This window comes from Podarcis raffonei, chromosome 5, assembly GCF_027172205.1.
Source record: "Podarcis raffonei isolate rPodRaf1 chromosome 5, rPodRaf1.pri, whole genome shotgun sequence".
NCBI classification, from domain to species: Eukaryota; Metazoa; Chordata; class Lepidosauria; order Squamata; family Lacertidae; genus Podarcis; species Podarcis raffonei.
The window spans coordinates 101,575,772-101,599,198 of record NC_070606.1 but is presented as its reverse complement, the minus strand read 5'-3'; the positions used below and the strand labels follow the sequence as shown (position 1 = coordinate 101,599,198).

General features: G+C 51.6%; 1 protein-coding gene and 1 pseudogene across 1 annotated transcript; both read left to right on the top strand.

The window, feature by feature from the left end:
- Nucleotides 1–260: 260 nt before the first annotated feature.
- Nucleotides 261–2,332, top strand: LOC128413487 (uncharacterized). The gene is made up of 7 exons (XM_053387487.1): nucleotides 261–359; nucleotides 451–534; nucleotides 654–758; nucleotides 1,033–1,084; nucleotides 1,256–1,328; nucleotides 2,041–2,241; nucleotides 2,326–2,332. Exons 1-7 carry the CDS (start codon nucleotides 264–266, stop codon nucleotides 2,330–2,332), a joined length of 618 nt encoding a protein of 205 aa, XP_053243462.1. The 5' UTR covers nucleotides 261–263.
- Nucleotides 2,333–16,087: 13,755 nt separating this feature from the next.
- On the top strand, nucleotides 16,088–17,314 carry LOC128413486 (40S ribosomal protein S25-like; annotated as a pseudogene).
- Nucleotides 17,315–23,427: the final 6,113 nt, after the last annotated feature.

Below are 23,427 nucleotides of genomic sequence, written 5' to 3'. Positions count from 1 at the left end.
TTTCCTCCTCTGTTCTCTTCCAGGACATCTTGGGGCCCTTGGAGCACTTGGGGATTGCCGCTTGACCCTTGACCTGGACTTGGAGGCCCTCCTCCAGCTGAGGTGAGTGGGGGTCTTGGGATGGACGGGGTTTCGGGGGGTGGGTGGGGGGCAGAACTCCAGGGGGAGCTCCGTGTGGGGAAGAGCAGGCAGGAGGGAGAAGGGGACAAGGGAGACGGGGAGGGGGCAATGTCTAACCCTATCCCCTTCATCTCTGCAGCATCATGAGGCCAAAGTACAACGGTGAGATGCTCAGCGCCATCCTTCACGGGACCCTGGAGGCTGTTCTTGGGGGCCCCCAAAAGGAGGAGGACAGAGAGGTATGTCCTTGGTCTGGACTTCCCTTCTTCTTCCTCAAACACATGCAGAATCTAACCCAGCACTCAACTTCTTTTCTCTCTTTTCCCGCAGGAACTGAAGGGGCGCTTCCGGCTCCTGCTGGGGAGTCTCCTGATGGAAGCCCCCAATCCTGGCACCCTTCTCCAGTTGCTCAGTGTAAGTGTCCCGATGGCTCTTGTGTGCTCCCCCCAACTTGTTCGGGGCTCGGGCCCTTGAGCCTGCCCTGCTGCTTTGGTCCCAACTGGCCCCAACTGAGACGCTCTTTCCGCCCGCAGGACCGCCGAGGATACGCCCTTGGCGAAACTGGGGAGGCTCAAACACTAACGGCCAGCAGCATTTCTCTGCTTCTGGCCATGGCACGGAAATTCCCCCAACTCAGAGTAAGTCCCTCACCTTCTTCTCTTCATTTCTCTGGTTGCTTCCATCCCTGAAAGAGCACATCCCCCAGCAACCTTTATTGCAGATGTTGCGCTGTGTGTCCCTGGGGGCCAGGATGAGGTCAGAGGCTCCTCTGCCCAGGAGGCTGCAGGGCCCAGGGAGGTCCTCTGGGACAAGGGATTGGGCCCAAGGCAGAGGGAGGCCTGTCCTTCCATTCTCTTGCACGCATTCAGGGTGGATTTTGTAGTATCATCTGACCCCGATTTTTCTTTGCAGATGACAGTAATTCAGCCAGACCTGGCCTGCTTCTGGAGGAAACCCAAAGAAGGTGAGCCCCACACCTTGGAGACAGCGAACTCCCTTGTCCCTTGTGTGCTTGAAGTTCCCTGCCTCTTGCTGGGAGTCCTGCAGGACCTGCTCCCTGCCTGGCAGACCTTCCCCACCTGGCCTGGGAGAGCAGCGCCTGGACTGACTCTCATTTTCATTCTCTTCCATCCAGATGACATCATCATCGAAGACACGTATTCAGTGCAGACCTCGGGCTCCGCTGGACACCAGAGAGAGGCCACTGGGTAAGGAGGAAGGTGGTTTTTCTCCGCTTGGTCTCATTCGGTTGGTTTTCATACCTGTCTCTGGGTTCTTTTCATCTTTTTGGGGGGCGGGACTGATGGGGCCAAGGGTCCAGAGGAGGGGGGATGTATAGGATCACCAAATTCTTGTCCACTTGCGAAGACTTCTGAATCTGCAGCTCCTGGAAATCTAGAGCCCGGTCAGAGGAATGAGAACCGACTGGTGAAAAGAGGAAAAAGAACTGGAGTCCTCCAAGCAGTAGATGGCCCAAGCCATTCTGGTGAGTGAGGATCCGAGAGGTTGGAGAGCAGCCATCTTTGACTGATGAAACTCCCTTGTTAGAAGGAGAAGGCATTTCTTTGGCTAAAGAGGAAGGGTGGAGATGCCAAGATCCACAGGATGATCCTGAGAAGATTCCCTCATTGGAAGGAGAAGAAATCTCTCGGACTAAAGGAGGGCTGTACAAATATAAAGAACAAGGAGGAGAGCAGACATGCAAGGAGACCCTGGAGGCCCTGAGAAGGCAGCTCTGCGGCTGTTGGGAAAATATGAAAGGGAGGAAGAACGGCAAAATTCCAGGTATATGGACACTATTCCTAAAATATTGCTGAAGGAACCTGCTGGCTCTATTTGGATATCCCAGTTGGCCATAGAGGCACCCATCCAGAGTGGCTTTTGTTGTATCATCTGACCTGGATTTTTTTTCCTCTGCAGAAGACAGTTGTTCAGCCGGAGCTGGCCTGCTTCTGGCCAAATCCAAAAGAAGGTGAGCCCCACACCTTGGGGACAGCGAACTCCCTTGTCCCTTGTTTGCTTTATGGTCTGTACCCAAGACTCACCTCTCAGGTCTTCTTGCTGGGAGTCCTGCAGGACCTGCTCCCTGCCTGGCATTTGGAAGAGGATCAGCACAGAGAGGTGTGTCCTTTGGACTTGTCTTTGCAAGGCTCTTACAGAATTCCAGTCAGGACTCAACCTCTCTTCTCTCTTCTTTTTCCACAGGAACTGAAGCGGCACTTCCAGCGCCTGCTGGGGGGTCTCCACTTTGGACATGGGCAGCGCAATCGTCCACACAACTTCCAGGCCATCCTAGAAGAAAAGAATAAGGAGGACAGGGAGGCATGAACTTAGTCTTGACTTCTCTTGACTTCTCTTGTCCCAGGTCATTGAGAGTTGCCAGGAAGTTGCGCTGAGAGGCTTCAGGGCCATTCAGACCTCCGAGCATCTGGCTGCAGAGGCCATTCTGGTTGTGTGAGGGACCCCCACAGGGAGGTGGGTGGGTGGGTGGGTGGGAGGGTCAGGGATGGAGTTTGGGGTTGGGGCCATCACCCTGACTTTTCTCCTTGGTGAGTTGTGTCTTTTGAATGGACGTGGTTGTGGTGGAGAGAAGCTCAGGGTGGGAAGAGCAGGCAGGAGGGGGCAAGGGGGACTCAGAGGAGGCAGCGTCTAAGCCTCTCACCTCCATCTCTTCAGCTTCATGACCTCTGCAGTGCAATAGTCCCCAGGACGTTTGAGGTACTCCTGGAGGAAGGAAAGGAGGTGGACAGGAAGATTTGTCATTAATTTAAACTTCTCTTGACATGGCTCTTTCTTCTTCCTCACACATTTCCACAATTGCACTCAGGACTCAAAATCTCTTCTCTCTTTCCCTCCTTGCCTTGAACATGGGCATCTGCCACAGGAACTGAAATGGCACTTCCACCATCTGCTTTGACAGAGACCCCCAATGCTTCGCACCTCCTCCTCCTCCTGCTTAATGTAAGTGTCCTGACGGCATTGGAGATGATAAAGGAGTGCCAGGGACTCTGTGGTGGGGGCAATGGAGGGCCGCTTTGGCCCAGACTGGCCCCTGACTCGGAGATGCTCTTTCTTCCCGCAGGACCTCCAATGTTACACCCTAAAGGAAAGTGGGGAGCCAAAAAACCTGGCATCTAGCACCATCTCTTCACCGCTGGCCTTTGCCTGAAGGTTCCCCCGTCTCAGAGCAAGTAGCTCTCCTTCGTGGATTCAGTCCTTTGAACACTTCCATCTCCCCAAGAGGCTCCCAAAGCTACTCATCCTCTGCAGTTGATAACGGACCTAACTGAAAAAACGGCTTACTCTTCTGGTGACATCTGAGAATTCTAGACTGTTGGAATGTTCAGGGTGGCAGGAGAGGATATATTGTTTATTAGTATCCTTCCTAACTTGCGCTAGCAAGTTCCTTCACTTAGCAGAGTGAATTCCCCTTTTGTTGTTGTTTAGTCGTTTAGTCGTGTCCAACTCTTCATGACCCCGTGGACCAGAGCAGTTTGGTCAAACTCATGTTCGTAGCTTTGAGAACACTGTCCCACCATTTCATCCTCTGTCGTCCCCTTCTCCTTGTGCCCTCCATCTTTCCCAACATCAGGGTCTTTTCCAGGCAGTCTTCTCTTCTCATGAGGTCATTGGAGCCTCAGCTTCAGGATCTGTCCTTCCAGTGAGCACTCAGGGCTGATTTCCTTCAGAATGGAGAGGTTGGATCTTCTCGCAGTCCTTGGGCCTCTCAAGAGTCTCCTCCAGCACCATAATTCAGAAGCATCCATTCTCCATCGATCAGCCTTCTTGATGGTCCAACTCTCGCTTCCACACATCACTACTGGGAAAACCAGAGCTTTTACTAGACAGACCTTTGTTGGCAAAGTGATGTCTCTTCTTTTTAAGATGCTGTCTAGGTTTGTCATTGCTTTTCTCCCAAGAAGCAGGCGTCTTTTAATTTCGTGACTGCTGTCACCATCTGCAGTGATCATGGAGCCCAAGAAGGTAAAATCTGTCACTGCCTCCATTTCTTCCCCTTCTATTTGCCAGGAGGTGATGGGACCAGTGGCCATGAACTTCACTTTTTTGATGTTGAGGCATTCCCCTTTACGCAGCAGAAAACTAGCTGTGAGTTTTTTAAGACAATATGCAATTCCATCTGGCTTGTACAGATTGAAATGTGTTGTAATATTTTTCTGGTAAGACCGCTTGAATCCCTCCTAAAAGAATAAAGACACCACAGTCTTATTCATAAGCAATAAAAAGAAAGTTTACTCACAACCAGGCAGAGCAGAGTGTGGTCCCTGAAGGCAGTCTTAAGGCTGAAAGTTGCAAACGTATAAAAACGGGTTTACCCCATAAGGGAGATTTACCTAGTGACTGCAGGCTAGCAGTTTGGGAATTTCGCAGGACGAAAGGAAGATGGGAAAGAGGGAGAGTGGCAGCATGCCTTGTCCTTTGACCAGGTCTGGAAAGGTCATGCCCATCCACTAGTCACAGGAACAGGAAGTTTCGACTGGCTGGACCGAACATTCCCTTGCATGTCCACTCTAGCAAAACAAGGAATGTTGTATTTGACTGCTTCCAGTGGGTTACATCCCACAGCTGCCCCCCTCCCAAGGGATCCCTCTACTGTTCACAAGCCCCCTTAGAGAATCCCTCCCCTACCTTTTCCTTTGTGCCAAGGACGGAAGACAAAGGCTCCCTCCCCAAGGAATGTGGAGCCTGCAACCCAAAAGGGGAGGCCTGTTTCTGGTGCTGAGCAAAAGGGGGTGAGTCAGGCCAGGCCCAGGGGAGGCTGATCTGTCGGGGCAGATGGGGCACCCCCCCCAAGCTCAGGCTGCCCTCGGCCAGCTCCTACTTGCCTGACCTCTTGCTTGTGCCCAGTCTGGGAGCGGCTCTGACTCTCCTGTCATGAGCTGGTTGGACGCAGAGGAAGGGGGGAACCAGCTGGGGAACCATCAAGGGAAGAAGGCTCACAGCCTGGGAAGTGATGGTGGGACAATGATCAGTAGTCAGAGGGAGAAGAGGGAAAGGATTGGGAAGAGGAGAGGTGTTGGAAGCTGAAGAGGGAACAGGGCTTAGTGAGCAGGGAGAGGCTGTGGCAGAGAGCAGTGCAGACTCAGAGGCTGAAGCAGGGGAGGAGGGAGGCAGAGAGGAGGGAAGCAGTGAAGAGTCAATGGTGTCTTCCCCCTTGTGCTGGTCCTGTGGGTTACCTGAGAGGCGAGGTACAAGGTCAAAGATGCAACGTAGAGGCAGTTGGTAGTAGCTGAAGCTGGGTGCAGGGCAGGGAGTCGGGTGAAGTCAGGAACAGGCTTGCAAGCAGGAAGCCAGGGCAGGTCAGGAGCTCAGGCAGGAACTAGCAACCAACAATGTTGCTTCCGCAACCTGGGACTGGGCTGGCCGGCTTTTATCTGCCACGAGGCATACGGTGGCCACGATCCTCAGGTGACTCGCCTCTCCTGGCCTGGAGGCGAGCATTCCTCCTGCGGGAACTGAGTTCCTGCGGGAACTGAGTGCCCTGAGCCTCTGCAGCTCAGGAGAGGCTGGAGGGTTACCGGACCCAGAGGCAACCTCACCTTCCTCTGACGGGGCTGAGAGTGGAGCACCAGCCGGCAATGGGTCCTCCATCACCTCAGGAGCCAGAGCAGGCTCAGCTGAAGCCTGCACCTGAGAACCCAGCACAGGTGAGGACCCTTCAGGCTCATGCCCTAGGCCCAGCTCAGCTGGTTCTGGAGGCAGGGAATCCTGTGCAGGCTGGGATCCCTCAGGTTCAGCATCTGAGTCCGAATCCCAGGCCATCGCACCTCTCCTGCTGCGGCAAGCTCCCTTCCACTGGGTCTCCAAGAACCAGAAAAGGAATGAAATGGGAGGAGCGAAGGCAGACTAGATGTAGGCGGAGTGTCCTGAATGCACCAGCTCCCAGGGTAGATTTACAGGCAGCTGGAAAAAGCAGGCAGTAAGAGAGGGTTAAACGCAAGACTGGATGAGCATAGCTGAGAGTCGGCTCCCCAACCCTTAGGAATGCCAACTGATAACAGCTCTGATGGCAGCCAGCCAGCAGTTTGTCAGCCAACCAGTGAAGTTCCAACTACAGAGACTGAAATCAGTCATAGCCCAGAGTGCGGGAACAACCACGGAAGTTCATTGTCCGGAAATGAGGAAGGGGAGGGAGCTGACCCGCTTAGTCAAAGGTCTAGGAGTATAGGGGGTCTTCAAGACAGAACGTGTCACAAGAGAGGACTGGGCTGCTTTTGGCTCCACTGGAAGAAGCCTCCTTGGTAGGGACATCTTTGATTTATGGACGGACGGCTGCGCTTGCCGCTCCAGTTGAACTCTTTGTTTGTTTGTTTTTTACAATAAATCTCCTTTCCAATTAACCACGCTTGTTTGTTATCAAGACTCCCTGACACGCAGCCTCCGATTGCTTGGCAAAAGCACTGGGGAGGAGGGGAGTTAGATGGCAGAACGTTTGGCCTCAGCAACTGTCAGTCTCGGCTATTGTCAAAAGGATTCCAATTCATGGTCGCTGCCAAAGGGAACATGGGGCTTTTCCTAGGATGGGGAACAGGATTCTCTCCTCCTCCTGCTCCTCCTCCTCTTCTCCTCCTCCTCCTCCATCCTTCTCTTCCTCCTCCTCCTCCTCCTCTCCTCCTCCTCCTCCTCCATCCTTCTCTTCCTCTTCATGAAGGGCCTAAAATCCCAGGAGCAGAGCTTGGGTGGGTGAGTGGGTGAGGGGCTGACAGACCAGTCCTGGCCTCCCCATGGCCTCCTCCATCCCTTCCCACCCTTTTCTCCCTCTCTTTCCTTCCAGGTCCCCTCTAGGAGGCCTGTCAGGAGAGGGAACTTCAGCCCCATGGAGAGGCAAATGGAATCTAGCAGCCCCCCAAGCGACTCGCCCCCCTCCGCTGCCTGCCAGCCCCACATTATTAATGAATTGCCTGTTTATTTGTGACCTGCGCTGGTGACCCATGAATCGATGGATGAACCTCCGGGGAACTCTGGGGTCACGCGCTGCCTTCAGCCAGGCCAGGGATGGAGACTCCCAGGAGACAAAAAGGCCTTGGATGCTTGATGCCGGGCTCTGGCTAAGGAAGGCCCCAATCCCGGGTGGAGTTTGGCACATGGCGGCCTGGAGCATTTTAAAAAATTATTATTATTATTATTATTATTATTATTATTATTATTATTATCATCATCATCATCATCCAAGATGGCTTTGGCATCAATGCTTCTGAATCTCAGTTGCTGGAAACCCTAGGGAGAGAGAATTGCTTCCATGCTCAGATCTTGTTTGCTGGTTTCCCACTGGGGCATCTGGTCGGCCACTGGGAGAAGAGGCGGCTGGACTAGATGAGCCCCCTGTGGCCTGATCCAGCGGCCTCTTCCCATGTTCTTCAACAGCACTTTTTGGGCACAAAGCTAGTGTCAGCCGAAGTGCATCCCAGTGGCGCTGGCTCTCAGACACACTTCCTTCCTATATTTGGGGAGATGTGGCGGCCTGCAGCTGCGCTCAGGAGACGGCTTGGTGGGCAGCGGCCGAGGCAGACAGCCACCCCCTTGCCCCCGGCACGCTCCCTTTCCGGCCCAACGTGCCCCGAGTGCTTTTGAGGGTGGCGAGGAGAAGCATGGCATTTTGAACCCTGGAGCAGCTGCCTGCCTTGCACCAGGTCCCCCATGCGGCAGCGGCAGGAGCGGGTGCCCACGTGGCCCACGTTCTGTCCCTGGAGTCTCCTTTGGTATTTACCAAGCAGCCTTGGCAGGGCCTCCTCACCACTCGGGGCAGGGAGAAAGCTATAAGCCTTCCCTTCCCGCCTATCGGGTTTCTGCCCCACTTACAGAGGCAGCACATTCATTCCTGGGCGGGGGAAGAGGAGCTCCCCTCTTGCCTCTCCCCCCCCCCCACACCCATGAAAGCTCCCCAGGGGGCAGAAGGAGGGACTCTTCCTTCCATCCTCCGAGAGCCTCCAGCCAAAATGGGAGGCAAGAGGCAGGAAGCCTGGGGAGGAGCAGAGGAGGTTTTTGCCTTATTCTGAGTCGGGGCCCTGGGCCGCCTAGGGTTTTGTGGGGGCACCCTTGGGTTCCATAAACTCCCCCACCTACAAAAAGCATTATTCAGAACAGTGGTTTGCAAGACCCACCGATTCAGAACGGTGACAATAATTGCGCATTTATTAAAAATCCATAGAATCCCAGAATTGTGGAATTGGGTCCTCTAGCCTGACACCCCTGCAGGGCAGGAAGAAGACGACTTAGTTTAATTAATTCCACAAAATGGAATTGATCCAGCAATGCAGCTTTTCAAAGTCTGCTAGTCATTTGCACCTCCAGCAACCCCCTGCTGCCCCCTTGCCTTGTCCTGACCCCCAAGGAATCCCCCCCCCCGAAGAAGCGCCACTCCCTTTGGAATCCACTGGCCTAGACTTGGGGTTTCAGGAAGGAGAGATTCCCAGTCTTATCTGGAGACACTGCCAGGGACACTGGGATGGCCCAGTCAGCAGAACAAGAGGCACAATCTCAAGGTTGTGGGTTAGAGACCTGGGTTGGGCAAAAGAGTCCTGCATTGCAGGGGGTTGGTCTAGATGACCCTCAGGGTCCCTTCTAACTCTCCAGATTCAGCCTGGAGCCTTCTGCATGCAGTGGCGTAGCATGGGTTGCCAGCGCCCGGGGCCGTGCGGAGGTGGGTGGGGTGGGGGGAAACAGACATGAGTGCGCATGAGCATTCAACTGTCTAATGGCGTCTGGGTCACCCAGGAGATTGCAGCCACAGAGATAAGAAAAGATGAGTCTTTCCATTGTCTGGAGAGGTCGCTTCCTGGTTCGCATGGAGAAGTCGTTTTCAACGGTGCCTGGCGACGGAAACGTGCAGCTGTATGGAGGCAGCCCTGGGTCCTGACATTTTTGTGCCCCTGAGAATCTTGTGCCTGGGGCAGCCACCCCTGAGGCCCACCCCACGCTATGCCACTGTCCGCCTGCAGTGTGGGTGTTCTGCTCACAGAGCCCCAACCCTGGACTGGTTTCCCTTTTGCACCAGGTCACTGGAGTGGGGCAGCTGCATTGCTGCAGAATCCAGGGGGCAGGGGGGGCGTCCGTGAAAGCTCCTCCTCCCTGCTTTCTGGATGTGGGAAGGAAGTGAAGATGCCAGGGAGAAGGACCCTGGCATGGAAAGGCCCTTTGCCCGGTGCTTAGGTGTGCCTTGGCGCATCTCGTCAGGTCCTTTGCAGAATAAAGCGGCTGCAAACTCCCCTACGATCGGAGGAGCCGCCTCTTCTGCTGCAGCCATCAGGGCCCAAGAGGCTTTGTTTTTTGAACAGTCACAGTGACAAATGTCCGTGGGGGGGGGGACTGAGGCATGCATTTGCATACAATTTGCATTTGCTAAAGTATATGCATAGATCCAAATGTAGGTTTCAAATGTCACGGAAGGCCAAGCAGCTCTTTCCCTCTCCAATTATCCACAGGTGATTCTTTTTTTAAAAAGAAATCATATTGGTTCCTCTTCCATTTGTTTGACCCCGACTAAATCCCCAGCAGCTCCTGCTCAAAAGCAATTCAATTCCCCTTCTGTGCCCCTAATTCATTACGCCCCACCCAAAATTCATGTCTAGATCAAGTCAAATTAATTTCATTTCCCCAGATTTAATTCTCCCAGCATCTTCCTTCCTTCCTTCCTTCCTTCCTTCCTTCCTTCCTTCCTTCCTTCCTTCCTTCCTTCCTTCCTTCCTTCTTTCTTTCTTTCTTTCTTTCTTTCTTTCTTTCTTTCTTTCTTTCTTTCTTTCTTTCTTTCTTTCTCTGCTTGATTGTCAGAAAACTTCTAAGGGGCTTATAAAAACACAATCCTTTCATTTTCACTCAAATTCATTACCCACCCAGCAGCACTTGGGAGAAGATTTGTCCCCCATTCCTCACCCCCCCACCCCGGAATGGTTCACACATGCTGAGATTCCTGCATTGCAGGGGTTGGGCTAGATGACCCTCGGGTTCCCTTCCACCTCTACACTTCTAGGATTCCATGCACCCTCCGTGGAGCAGAGGCCCTGACTGTGCAAGATGCCGGGGTCTCCAAAGGCTCGAGTCCCCGTCCCATGGGGCTGGCCCCCTAGAAACCGACACCCTGCCTGGGGCATGCCTTGCCCTCAGCTGCTAATCCCGTCTGCCTTGACGCTGCCCAGGGTATCGTCTTGCCGCTGATCCCTGCTTACCGAGCAAATTGCTGAGATGACCACGGCCGCCCTGAGCCCCCGACGGCCCGTCTCGGGTTCGAGGCACCTGCTGTCTCAAGGCGGCCAAGGAACTTGTCCCAGGAGCTGCCCGGCACGCTTGCCTGAAGCCAGCGGGGAGGTCAGCAAGCAGCTGGCAGGTCCCATTCAGGGAAGGAGCACAGCTCCAAAACTCGGCTTCCCAGCTGAGCGGCTGCTGGCGCCCAGCACCCTGAGCAGCCTGGACAGGATGGGTGCCGGCCGCTCCCAAGGGCGCTCTGGAAGTCAGGCCTGCAGATGCTTCCGCCAGTGGGGAGGCTGGTAGACGCCCAGTGAAGATGAATGCTGGAAGGTGGAGGACAGAGAAAAGGAAGGTCTTCTTCACAAGGCACAGAGGTTTTTTATTATTATTATTTAAATATTTTATTTTTTAGGTAAAGGTAAAGGGACCCCTGACCGTTAGGTCCAGTCGTGGCCGACTCTGGGGTTGCGGCGCTCATCTCGCTTTATTGGCCGAGGGAGCCGGCGTACAGCTTCCGGGTCATGTGGCCAGCAGGACTAAGCCGCTTCTGGTGAACCAGAGCAGCGCACGGAAACGCCGATTACCTTCCCGCCAGAGCGGTACCTATTTATCTACTTGCACTCTGACGTGCTTTCGAACTGCTAGGTTGGCAGGACCAGGGACTGAGCAACGGGAGCTCACCCCGTCGAGGGGATTCGAACCACCGACCTTCTGATCGGCAAGTCATAGGCTCTGTGGTTTAACCCACAGCACCACCTGCATCCCTATTTTATTTTTTACCAACCACCAAAACACAGTGAAACCCTGCAGGCGGCTGATACATTGGATATACAATATTCAGTAATATACATATTCAGTAATATACATATTCAATAATATTCCTCAATAACATATTCAAATCAACCATATGTACACTTCTTTATACCTTAACACTCCTCCCTCCACAAGGTTTATTTAACTTTTAACATTTTAATTGCCCCAAATTGTTCAAACCTACCCAAATAATTCAGTATCTTCTCAAACCAATCCTTCTCTTTCTCGCTGACCTTAAGCCCTTTCATTCTATGTATCTTCACAGTTAGGTATTCTAAAATTATAATATTATTCAGTTTTTTCCTTCATTGGTTCACCTGTAGCTTCTGCATTTTTCCAATTACTCGCTATAACCTGTCTCGCTGCAATTACCATCAATTTTACCCATTTGCATTCCTCTTTTGTTTTTAACTCGGTACTACTCAGGGTAATAAGAACCTCTCGGATAATCCAGGAACAGGGGTTGAAGCTGATACAAAATGGTATTATACACCGGTAAGGTTATATCATATTACAAAATCTGGAAGTAAGAATTGCTGGAGGAAATGTGGAGTGATGGGAACATACAGTCATATGTGGTGGGATTGTCTGTTAGTTAATGAATTTTGGAATTTTGGATTGGTGTAGAAATATTGGGAATTGTGGGAAGGAATGTGGAAATAACTAAACATAAGGCACAGAGTTAAACTCTGGAACTCCCTGCCACAGGAGGCAGGGATGGCCACCAACTGGGATGGTTTTAAAAGAGGATTAGGTGCATTCGTAGAGGAGGAGAGAGCTATTGATGGCTCCCAGCCAGGATGTCTGGGCTCTGCCCTCCTTCATGAGGCAGCAAGGCTTCTGAAGTCACAGGGAGGGAGAGTTGCTCTTGTGCTCAGATTCTGTTTGGGGGTTGGAGGCTGGACTAGATGGGCCTTTGGCCTCATCAAGAAGGAATCTACTTATGTCTTTATCTTGTGAACTGCCCTGACATCTTTAGATGAAGGCCAGTATATAAATTTAATAAATAATAATAACAATCAGGCCTTTCTTTAGCTGGAACTCGCTGGAATACGGTTATAAGTGATCAAGAGGGGGGTTCATGGTGAGTCCAGGCACCTCTTTTTGTAGAAAAATAGCAATAATAATACTGTAATAATAATAATAATATAGCTTGATTTTATTATGGGAACCTCCCTGAGACCCCCAGGTATAGGGCAATATATAAATTCAGATAATAATAATAATATTAATAATAATAATAATAATAATAATAATAATAATAATAATAATAATGTTTTTATGTTCAAAGTGCTTTAGCAGCAGAGGCAGAAAATCCAAAGGAAAACCACCCTGACACACTTCAAGGAAATATAATATGTTATATAAAATATAAAATAATAATTGCCACTTTAAAAATCCCCAAAGTATTCGACTTAAGGCAGAGACCCCAATCTTTGTTCAGAGAGCTCAGCTGCAAGCAAAGAAGTCCCTTGGGGTGGGCTGGCCCCGGACACCCCAAAGGGCTTACAGTCCAGATTCCAGTAATAAGAGCCAGTGTGCCAATAAAATAAAATAAAATAAAATAAAATAAAATAAAATAAAATAAAATAAAATAGCCAGTGTGATTTAGTGGTTAGAGTTCTGGAATAGGACCTGGGAGACCCGGGTTCAAATCCCTCACTTGGCTGTGGAGCCCACTGGGCGACCTTGGTCACCGCCTCTCAGCTTAACCTACCTCTCAGGGATGTTTTGGGAATAAAATTGGTAGGAGAAGCACGCAGGCCACCTTAAGCTCCCTGGAGGAAAAGTGGGGTGTACCGTGTACACGTAATCAATCAATGTGAAAAGCACATCACGAGGGAGACTCCCCCTGCTCCCGCCTCCCAGTGTCCTCACCTATGAATGCCCAGAGCCTGGCCTTCATGGGCTCTTTCTAAATTCCCAGGGACGCCTCCTCCACCCCCTTCCCCCCCGCTCTCATTCATAGAATCCTAGAGCTGGAAGGCTCATCCAGTCCAACCCCTTGCAAGGGCAGGGCCTCCTGCCTGGTGGCCCCAGGTGCTCCATGAATGGTGAACAAGGGTCCAGGCGTGGGCTGGTCTCCCAAATCTGGGCAGGAGGACTCCCAACAGCAAGGGAGCAGGAATACAGCCATGAGCGAGACGATTTCGGAGCACTCTGGACTGAAATGAGTCATGACTATTAATCATCCCATGGCAACGTTGACTGGAATCCTCCTTTAACTGTCCAGGAAAGGAGCTGCCTTTGGCGGATTGGGGGGGGGGGACTATTTAGGAGAAAGAAGGAAAGGGAGTCAGCCAAATACCTTCAGGCAGTTCTGCAGTCAGCTCTGAGCATTTGGGAATCATTGAACAGTAGATTTCTATGCAGGAGTCACGGCTATTCCCAGTATAGAAATTGCCACTCACATGACCTGCAGCTTTCCAAACTGGCTGTTGTGGGTGTGCTTAAGGAAGATGGGGGGGGGGGGCAGCCGAAGAGCCAGAGCTCAGGGGCCGCCAAGCAGGACTGCCTGGGGGCTGAGTGTGCGCATTTCGACACAGGTGTGTGACGGATTTCGGGAAGAGCCTTGGCTCTCATTGCAAAACCAAAAGGGGAGAATGGTGGAGAAAAGGGATTTGCTCCCGGGTTCCCCAACCTGGGCATCTGGTTGGCTCCTGTGAGAACAGGATTCTGGAGGAGATGGGCCATGGGCCTGATCCGGCAGGTGCTCTTCTGATGCTCTGGGGCCTGCGGCTTCTTCCACTGAGATAAGAGGCTGGTGGGCTTTGCCTGACTCCACCTCTTTCCGATCTCCCTGTGTTTATGGAGTCTGCCTCCCCCACTTCCCAGTCCATTAACATTCCCCATGGACCAGGTAAGTGGGGCTTCCTCCCTTATCAGGGCCCAGATGAAGGTGAGGGAGCAGCAGGGTCGCATCCTGGCTCCCGTTCATGGGCAGACTCCAGTGGCACAAAGCATGGCCCTGTGGCAGCCACACCTCGGACCTTTCTTAAATCTCGTAAAGGCCTTCTGGCCTAGCAGCTTGGGCAAACGTGCACTACTAACTGTGCCTAATGCACCTAGTTAACCTTTGGAACTCACTCCCACAGGAAATAGGTATGACCACCAACTCAGAGGGCTTTAAAAGGCTATTGATGGCTACTAGCCACAATGGCTATGGTCCACCTGCGTGGTCAGAGACAGCAATTTTCTGGGAGGGGGCTCTGGTGCTCAAATATTGCTTGCCGGTTTCCCTTGGGGACACCTGGTTGGTCACAGGGAGAACAAGAGGCTGAGCTAGGTGTGCCATGGGCCTGATCCAGGAGATGCTCCTCTTACAAGGAGTAGCGATGAGCAGAGAGGACCAAGCCATTTGCCCATCCTCCTTCTCTCTCCCTCTCTTTCAAGGGAACCCCCACATTCCCCCAAACCCCCACAAGATGCCAGCTGCCAAATCTATTATTCCCTTTGCCAAGCCCTCTCTACCCAACGTGGCCGTGGGACTTTTCGGAGCAGAGATGGAGGCCCTTGTGGATGTTCCCTAGGGAAGCATGGATGGACCCCTGCTTCCAGGGAGGAGCCCTCTATCAGCCGCTTCCATCAGCAGGATGCAGACCCAGAGCAAAGACCCCCCTTCTCCCCCCCCTTCCCCGTGGAAGTGATAAGGTACAAAGTCAGCCATGGAGTTGGGCCGAGAGATAAGCAGGTGGCAGCGGCTGGGCCTCTTTGCAGATCTGGCAGCTGTAAACAGAGATATCCCTTGCAATGACTCCCTGGAAGCAATGTGGATTTGATATCCCTGCTCAGGAACAGCCTATCTCCTCCCTGGCCCCACTCTGTGGCTGAAACAGAGCCTGATCTGCTGGATATTTATCTGCTGGGGCTGCCTGGCTGGATCCAGCAGCTTTGCACAAAGAGAGGGAAGGCTTTGCTGAGACCAGGAACACAAAACAGGCACCATTCGGTCCAAGGAGAAGCAGGGCTGCAATTCTTCAGGGCACCACAGGGGAAACAGAGTGTTTGGGTGAAGGTGCAGAGCAGGGGTAGGCAACCTAAGGCCCGGGGGCCAGATGCGGCCCAATCACCTTCTCAATGCGGCCCGCAGACAGTTCAGGAATCAGTGTGTTTTTACATGCGTAGAATGTGTCCTTTTATTTAAAATGCATCTCTGGGCTATTTGTGGGGCATAGGAATTGTTCAGTCCCCCCCACCCCCCCAATATAGTCCGGCCCACCACATGGTCTGAGGGATGGTGGACCGGCCCACGGATGAAAAAGGTTGCTGACCCCTGGCGCAGAGTGCCTTTCCATTGCTTCTGGGGAATAATAATATTTTTGTTATTTATACCCTGCCCATCTAGCTGGGTTTCCCCAGCCACTCTGTAGTAACTATGATGAGCCCCAAGATGCTCAGAAGCCTGGCCTCCAGGTCCAGGGACTCTCCGTTCAGAAGCCCAGAACTGAACTGGTGTCTCAGTTGGACTGGTCTTAAACAAAAGTTCATTTTGGAGGAGGAGGAGGAGGAGGAGGAGGAAGGTAAATGCAGGGCAGTTCAGAGTCCCACAAAGAGGGAGCTATTAAGACCTATTGGCTTCCTGCATCCTGTGGTTTGCCTCTCAGATTTCACCTGGCTGCTTCAGTGTCACCGCAATAGCATCCTTCTTCATGCAGTTAAACTGTGGAACTCCCTTCTGCAGGAGGAAGAGATGGCCACCAAGGAGGAGACAAATTCATGGAGGAGGAGAGGGATGTCAGCGGCCACCAGCCATGATGGCTGCTCTGCCCTGCCTTCAAGGTCAGAGGTAGCAACGCTTCTGAATCCCAGTTGCTGGAAACCACAGGAGGGGAAAGTGTTGCTCTTGTGTTCGAATCCTGCTTGCTGGTTCCACACAGGCAACTGCTGGGCCACTGGCTCTCAGGCTGGAAATCGCTGAGGGAGAAGCAGCTGCGGTAGCTGCTCCGACTGTACCATGTCACCAAAGGAGGAGGATGATGATGATGAGGAGGAGGAGGATGCAGCCAAGTCAGCCAAGAGGACCAGGACCCCGTCAACAAGTCCAGTGGCAAAGACTAGAGGATGAAGTGGTCCAAAGGGAAAGTAAGAGGCAAGCTGAACCACCTTGTTCTGTTTGACAAAGCAACTTAGTGCAAGCTGTGCAAGGAGGTGCCAAAGGACAAACTCATCCCGCCAGCCGTGGTCTCTGGAAGGCTGGAGACCTGAGGCTCCAGGAGCTTCTCAGCAAAGGCCTGGTCAAACTGTGTCCAAGCACAGGCATCTGCACCCAAAACACCAAGGGGTGTGTGTGCACCAGCTGCTGGGAAGGACGCATGAAAGGTTCTTTGGTGGTTTTTAGACTCTGTACATCACAAAAATAGAATAATTTGAACTCCTGGAAGAAAACAACTGTTGGGCCCCTGAGAGAAGAGGATGTTGCCCTGACTAGATGGGCCATTGGCTTGACCCAGCAGGCTCTTCCTGTGTTCTCAAATGTGTGCCCTTGCTGCCCTCAGAACTGGTCCTGACTGAATCCTCTGCTTTAGCCCCCTTTGCCATTGAAAAGATGCCCCTTGTGTTTTGATGTGGCTCAGCTCTGCCCCCTGGAGGGTCTGGGATTCTTCCCTCCTGATGTGACTCTTGAATAGACAGCGATTCACTGCATTGTCTCCGAATACACAACCTCCAGTTTAGCCCTGATAAACAAGGGCTCAGCTGATCTGAACCGGGCATAACTTTTGTAATGTAAATTCAGGATTATTCGGGTGGTGGAAATAGCTCTTTAGTAGTTTTTGGGTTGGCCTCAGAGACTACATTTTCCATTGGGAGGAACACCAAAGCATTCTGGCTTTTCCTGGCCTCAGGTGCCCAAGAATGCAGAGTAAGTTATATACAGAGTGACTGTCCCCCAAGCTCTTCCATAGGTGAGTAGGGATTTGAACCCGGATCTCCCAGATCCTAGTTTGATGCTCTAACCACTACACCACACTGGCTCTCTTATTATGTTCTTGGTTGGTGCTTCTCATCCATACAGCATCCACATGATGACATCTCCACCACAATGCCAGCATTTGCTCTCTTTTGTTCTACATTAAATCAGGATTCCTTCTTAGAGCAGAAAAACTGCTACGCAGAAATCACCCACGATTTGGGTGGCCGTCTGTCAAGGATACTTTTGCTGCGATTCCCGCATCTCAGTGGGTTGCCCTTGTTGACACTTGGAGTCTCTTCTAACTCTACAGTTCTAGGATTTTGATTCATAATATATTCCACCGTTGCTGGCATGGAAGCTGCTAAGCGCATTCTTGTTCTATTTGGGGGGTGAGCGGTTTGTTGTGCTTGTGGTGACGCTTCCGTGGGTGACCTCCGATGTCACTCTCCTGCTGCCGTTCCCTCCTCAGCCCAGCCCAGCCGGTTTCATTGCCAAAGAGGAGCAGCTCTTCCTCTTAGCACCAAGGGCAGCCGTGTGGGAGGCTCTCTGGAATTTCAACAGCTCCGCTCCAAGGAGTCACTCTTTCCAGATCTCCATACAGGTTGGGGATTAATTACCTTGGAGACTGTAACCGCAGTACATACGCCAGGATTATTATTGTTTTTAAATGCTTTTGTGACAGAGATCTTGCACAAGACCTCTTTATCAGGACGTCAGCAGAGCTAAATGTCAGTCTTGTGCAAGACCTGGGTGTGAAGGCTTTATAGAAGCCACATGGACATCACAGAATGGTAGAGTTGGAAGGGACCCTCGAGAGTCATTTAGTTCAACCTCCTACAATGCCAGAATCACAGCTCAAGATCCCTGACAGATGGCCCTCTAACCTCTGTTTAAAAACCTCCTAGGAAGGAGAGTCCACCACCTTCCAAGGGAGTCCATTCCACTGCCAAACAGAAAGTTATTCCTGATGTTTAATCAGAATCTCCTTTCTTGTAACTTGAAGCCATTGGATCGGGTCCTCCCCTCCAGAGCAGGAGGAAACAAAATTGTTCCCTCTTCCGTGTGACAGCCCTTGAGATATTTGGAGATGGCTCTCCTATCTCCTCTCAGTCTCCTCTTTTCCAGGCTCAACTTCCCCAGCTCCTTCAACCATTCCTCATAAGGCTTAGTTTCCATCTTGGTTGCCCTCCTTTGCCCACCTTCCAGCTCGTCAACATCCTTCTTAAATTGTGGCACCCAGAAAAGTATTCCAGGTGTGGTCTGACCAAGGCAGAAGAGAGTGGGACTTCCCTTGATCTGGCCACTCGACTTCTGTTAATGCAGTCTAGAATTGTTGTTGTTGTTTAGTCGTTTAGTCGTGTCCGACTCTTCGTGACCCCATGGACCAGAGCACGCCAGGCATTTCTGTCCTCCACTGCCTCCTGCAGTTTGGTCAAACTCATGCTGGTAGCTTGCAGAACACTATCCAACCATCTCGTCCTCTGTTGTCCCCTTCTCCTTGCGCCCTCCATCTTTCCCAACATCAGGGTCTTTTCCAGGGAGTCTTCTCTTCTCCTGAGGTGGCCAAAGTATTGGAGCCTCAGCTTCAGGATCTGTCCTTCCAGTGAGCACTCAGGGCTGATTTCCTTCAGAATGGATAGGTTTGATCTTCTTGCAGTCCATGGGACTCTCCAGAGTCTCCTCCAGCACCAGAATTCAAAAGCATCAATTCTTTGACGATCAGCCTTCTTTATGGTCCAGCTCTCACTTCCATACATCACTACTGGGAAAACCAGAGCTTGAACTATACGGACCTTTGTTGGCAAGGTGATGTCTCTGCTTTTTAAGATGCTGTCTAGGTTTGCCATCGCCTTTCTCCCAAGAAGCAGGCGTCTTTTAATTTCGTGGCTGCTGTCACCATCTGCAGTGATCATGGAGCCCAAGAAAGTAAAATCTCTCACTGCCTCCATTTCTTCCCCTTCTATTTGCCAGGAGGTGATGGGACCAGTGGCCATGATCGTCGTTTTTTTGATGTTGAGCTTCAGACCATACTTTGCATTATGTGATGATTCATTGGAAATCTTTAAAAAGAACTTGGATGGTCACCTGTCAGGGCTGCTCTAGTTGCGATTCCTGTGTTGCAGGGGGTGGGCTGGATGACCTTTGAGTGTCTCTTCTGGCCCTACAGTTCTGGGATTCTATGACTCTTTCTCCCCCTCCAGCCATGACCATCCGGCTGCCCCTGCCCTGCCTTCGTCTCCTGGCCCTTGTGCAGCAGGCAGAGGCCCAACAGCCCTCCACTGACTCCTGGGCGCTGGTCCAGCTGCCGGGCTGAATCTCTCCTCCTTGGCCGGCTTCCCTCTGGCCTTGAGGGCCGGGCGGAGATGGGCATGGAGCCAGGCAGGCTGCGGCTGCCACGGCCGGCTGCTGTCACTCTCCCAGCTCCGGATCCCGCCCAGATCTTAATCACTGTGGGAACGACGGACTGAGCGCCCGGCTCAGCACCGGCCCGGCTAGCAGACGATGTTTATTTTCATAAGGATTTATCGCAGCGCTCCATCAAGGCCTGCCAAGAAAGGCTGCTGGAGGAGCGTGGCCCGTGGCCTGGGGGGGCAGAGAGCAAGAGGAAGAGCAAACCCTGCTGGGTCCCAGGGAGGGAGAAGGGGAGTCAAGGCCTGACCCCCAAAAGGAGGTGGAGCGACCCCCCCATGAAGAAAGGTTGGGACATTTTAGTTTCGTGAAAGAGGCGAGGGAAAAGGGAATCTTCCAACACTCAACTCCAATGGATGTCCACAGGGTCTAGTGTTAGGAGAGAGGGATAAAGACTTCTCCCTTTTATAAATAATGCTTTTTGTTGTTTTTCAATTATACAACATAAAACAGTACAAAATCCAAATATTGAGATGACTCTAAATCTCCTGACATCCCCCATCCCTTCCAGGGGTCCTTTTAATTCTATTTTCAGCCGCATATCAGTGCTTCTCCAATTTTTCATCTTCCTAAGTTATCTATACCTTCCATTACCTTACAAGTGTGTTTAAAATCCTGCTAATGTTTTGACCTATTTACGATGATTTTGCATATACATTATAAACATTTCCTATTCTTTTTTTTAAAAAAAATGCCTTCTTGATTCCTGAGCTTCCAAGTTAATTTTGCCATTTCGGCATAGTCCCATCAACTTGATTTGCCGTTCTTCTCTGGTTGGGGCTGTCTCTTCCTTCCAAAAACTTCTCCCTTTCACAGGAACACCAGAAGAGCACCTGCAGGATCAGGCCCATGGCCCATCTAATCCAGCAGATGGTTCCCAAGCGGCCAGCCAGATGTCCCAAGGGGAAACCAGCAAGCAGGATTTGAACTCAAGAGGGAGTCTCCCCTCCCATGGCTTCAGGCAGCTGGTCCCCAGGAGCACTGCTGCCTTCCTTGCTAGGCTAGGACCCACTGATATCCCTCTCTTTCTCCTCCATGAATTTGTCCCATCCTCTTCCAAAGCCCTCCAAACTGGTGGCCATCCCTGACAATTTAACCCGGCACTGCCTGAGAAAGTCTTGAATCTTCCAACAATCAGCTTCCTTCAATGTTCCCCCAGTTTCAGTGTTATGCAAGCGGGAGAAAAATGTTCCTTCGTCCACTTTCCCCACGCCAGGCAGACTCCTCTCACATCGCCTCATCTTTGCCTTTCCTCTAAACTTGTTGTTGTTGTTTAGTTGTTTAGTCGTGTCTGACTCTTCGTGACCCCATGGTCCAAAGCACGCCAGGCCCTCCTGTCTTCCACTGCCTCCCGCAGTTTGGTCAGACTCATGTTTGTAGCTTTAGAACACTATCCCACCATCTCGTCCTCCATCGTCCCCTTCTCCTTGTGCCCTCCATCTTTCCCAGCATCAGGGTCTTTTCCAGGGAGTCTTCTCTTCTCATGAGGTGGCCAAAGTCTTGGAGCCTCAGCTTCAGGATCTGTCCTTCCAGTGAGCACTCAGGGCTGATTTCCTTAAGAATGGAGAGGTTGGATCTTCTTGCAGTCCATGGGACTCTCAAGAGTCTCCTCCAGCACCAGAATTCAAAAGCATCCATTCTTCGTCGATCGGCCTTCTTTATGGTACATCATTACTGGGAAAACCAGAGCTTGAACTATACGGACCTTTGTTGGTTCCTCTAAACTAGTAAGTCCCAAATGCTGCCCTCTTTCTTCCTAGGGGTCGGTCCATCCCCTTTTCTCAGTCCTCACCTGCTCAAGGGCCTCCTCCCCTCTCCAGCTTTCCCTGGCAAAGCCCAGAGGGCCAGAAAGTTTCAGGAACAATGGAGGCCATTCTTGAAAGGAGACCTTCTTCCACGCCTTCTCTTCTTACCTGGGACAATTTCTGCCCAGGCCCTTTTGTCCCAGGCTGACTGAAAAAGAAGGTAGCGCTATTGTTGCTGTTTTTAAAAAGGGCAAAGCCAGGACAATACAAAGCTCAGGCCAGGTGTGCAAACTGCTCCCAGGCTGCCAGTTTGCAAAGGAGGGACCAGTTTTGTATTTATTCCCATTATTCCTGGTGAGAAACATTTGAAAACCTCCAGAAATGACTGTATCATGATAGAAGTGCAAAGTATGGGTGAAACTGAGTAGTGTCTGTGCAGGAGAATGAATTTCTACTCCTGCAATGGGACTTTTCTTTCCACTCCCCAACAGCCTTCCATGCTCCTGCCCACCTACCAGTTCGAAAGCACGTCAAAGTGCAAGTAGATAAATAGGTACCGCTCCAGCGGGAAAGTAAACGGCGTTTCCGTGCGCTGCTCTGGTTCGCCAGAAGCGGCTTAGTCATGCTGGCCACATGACCTGGAAACTGTACGCCGGCTCCCTCAGCCAATAAAGCGAGATGAGCGCCGCAACCCCAGAGTCGTCCACAACTGGACCTAATGGTCAGGGGTCTCTTTACCTTATGACTGTATATAAAGTATATAAAGAGCAGCATGTAGCTCTCTCATGACCTTGGTGGATGGGTCACTCTTATTGATATAATGTAATTTAGTGTAAAAGGAATTTTTGTTTCTGTTATTTGTTATTAAACCAAGCAAAAGTCACTTTTGCGTTTCTTGAATGTGTGGTCTCCCAGCATGCCTTCTGCGAAATAACCAACATGTACACCATGTTAAGCTTTTTGGAGAAAAAGGTGTTATACAAGTGTGTGGGTGTGTAAAAGCAGCAAAGCCAAGTCCAGGAGCAGAGTCCCTCCCCCCACCCCACAGTGCAATCCAAGCAGTTTGGGTCCCCAAACCCAGTTCTGAAGTGGGGTGTGGGTTGGGAGGCGGCAATTTAATGTCCTCAGTGACATTGTGGAAAACATGCATCATGCACAAGAAGCCCAGGGACTCCCCAGAATAGTTCTTTGCACTTTCTCCCCAAATATGCAGCTCTGCCCCCCCCCACCCCCATCCCTCCTTCCAGGAAATATTTCTTGGGCAAAGGAAGCAAGCGCCTCTCGCTCTCTCCCTTATCGATCCAGCCGAGTGCGTTCCTGCCCCGAAATCTGGAAGCACATTAAAGAGCACAACCATTTGCCGAAGCAATGGCAGCTGTCAGCCTTCCAGTGCGCTGCTTGAGCCGCAGAGAACATTCTTCTGCCTTTGGCGTGTCAGAATTTATGGGGCCCTTGGCAAGGCATCAGAAGCACGTTCAGCCACTTACAGTAAAATCAAAGGGGGACGGAACAATGAATATGAAGTCAGGTTAAAGCACCTCATTACAGGAACAAATTGTTCATCTGACATCCAAATAATGGAATTTATGCCCAGGCAGGTTGGAGCCAAACCACCTCGCGGCGCGTCTCTCTTGTCTACTCGGGAGCAGGGCCAGAGAAGATGACGGGATTGTGGCCGTTCCCAGTTTGGATGTGATGGCGTCTCTGGGGGAGAAAAAGGGTGCTAAGGCAAACAGGGAAACAAACAGGAAGCTTTCCCTCTGGATTCCATGGGACTTACTTCTGAGTAAAGGCCTGAGGATTAGAGTAGAGCTGCCTCTCTTTTGGGTTTTTGTGACCCCTGTGGCTGCTTATAGGGGCTCCTGGCAAATTTTGAGCCTTGGAGGAAGGATCTGGTCCTTCGAAGCAGCCTCGGGTTTCCCCCCAGTCCTACCCCCCCCAGAGTCATCCGCCTGCCTGAGAAGGTCACTCCCAAGCCTTGCATTCCTTTGAGAACATAAGAACTTGAGAAGAGATCTCTGGATCTCGTCCAGTCTCCTGTTCTCACTGTGGTCAACCATGATGGGAAACTCCCAAGCGGAATCCCAGAGGGCTCCCTCCCCGCCTGTGTCTTCTGGAGACTGACATTCACAAGCACCTGCTGCTTCCAGACCCAGGATCACCTTGGCCGCCTCCAGCTGGTGAACATCTTCTTCAACTGTGGTGCCCAGAATTGGACACAGTAGTCCA

What these genes read in the sequence shown, in the direction of transcription:
- LOC128413487 (XM_053387487.1), top strand. Translation starts at nt 264, where the DNA reads ATGAGGCCAAAGTACAACGGTGAGATGCTCAGCGCCATCCTTCACGGG. An exon ending in CCCTTCTCCAGTTGCTCAGT is followed by an intron (nt 535 to 653) that starts GTAAGTGTCCCG and finishes TTCCGCCCGCAG; the next exon opens with GACCGCCGAGGATACGCCCT. An exon ending in CTGGAGGAAACCCAAAGAAG is followed by an intron (nt 1,085 to 1,255) that starts GTGAGCCCCACA and finishes TCTTCCATCCAG; the next exon opens with ATGACATCATCATCGAAGAC.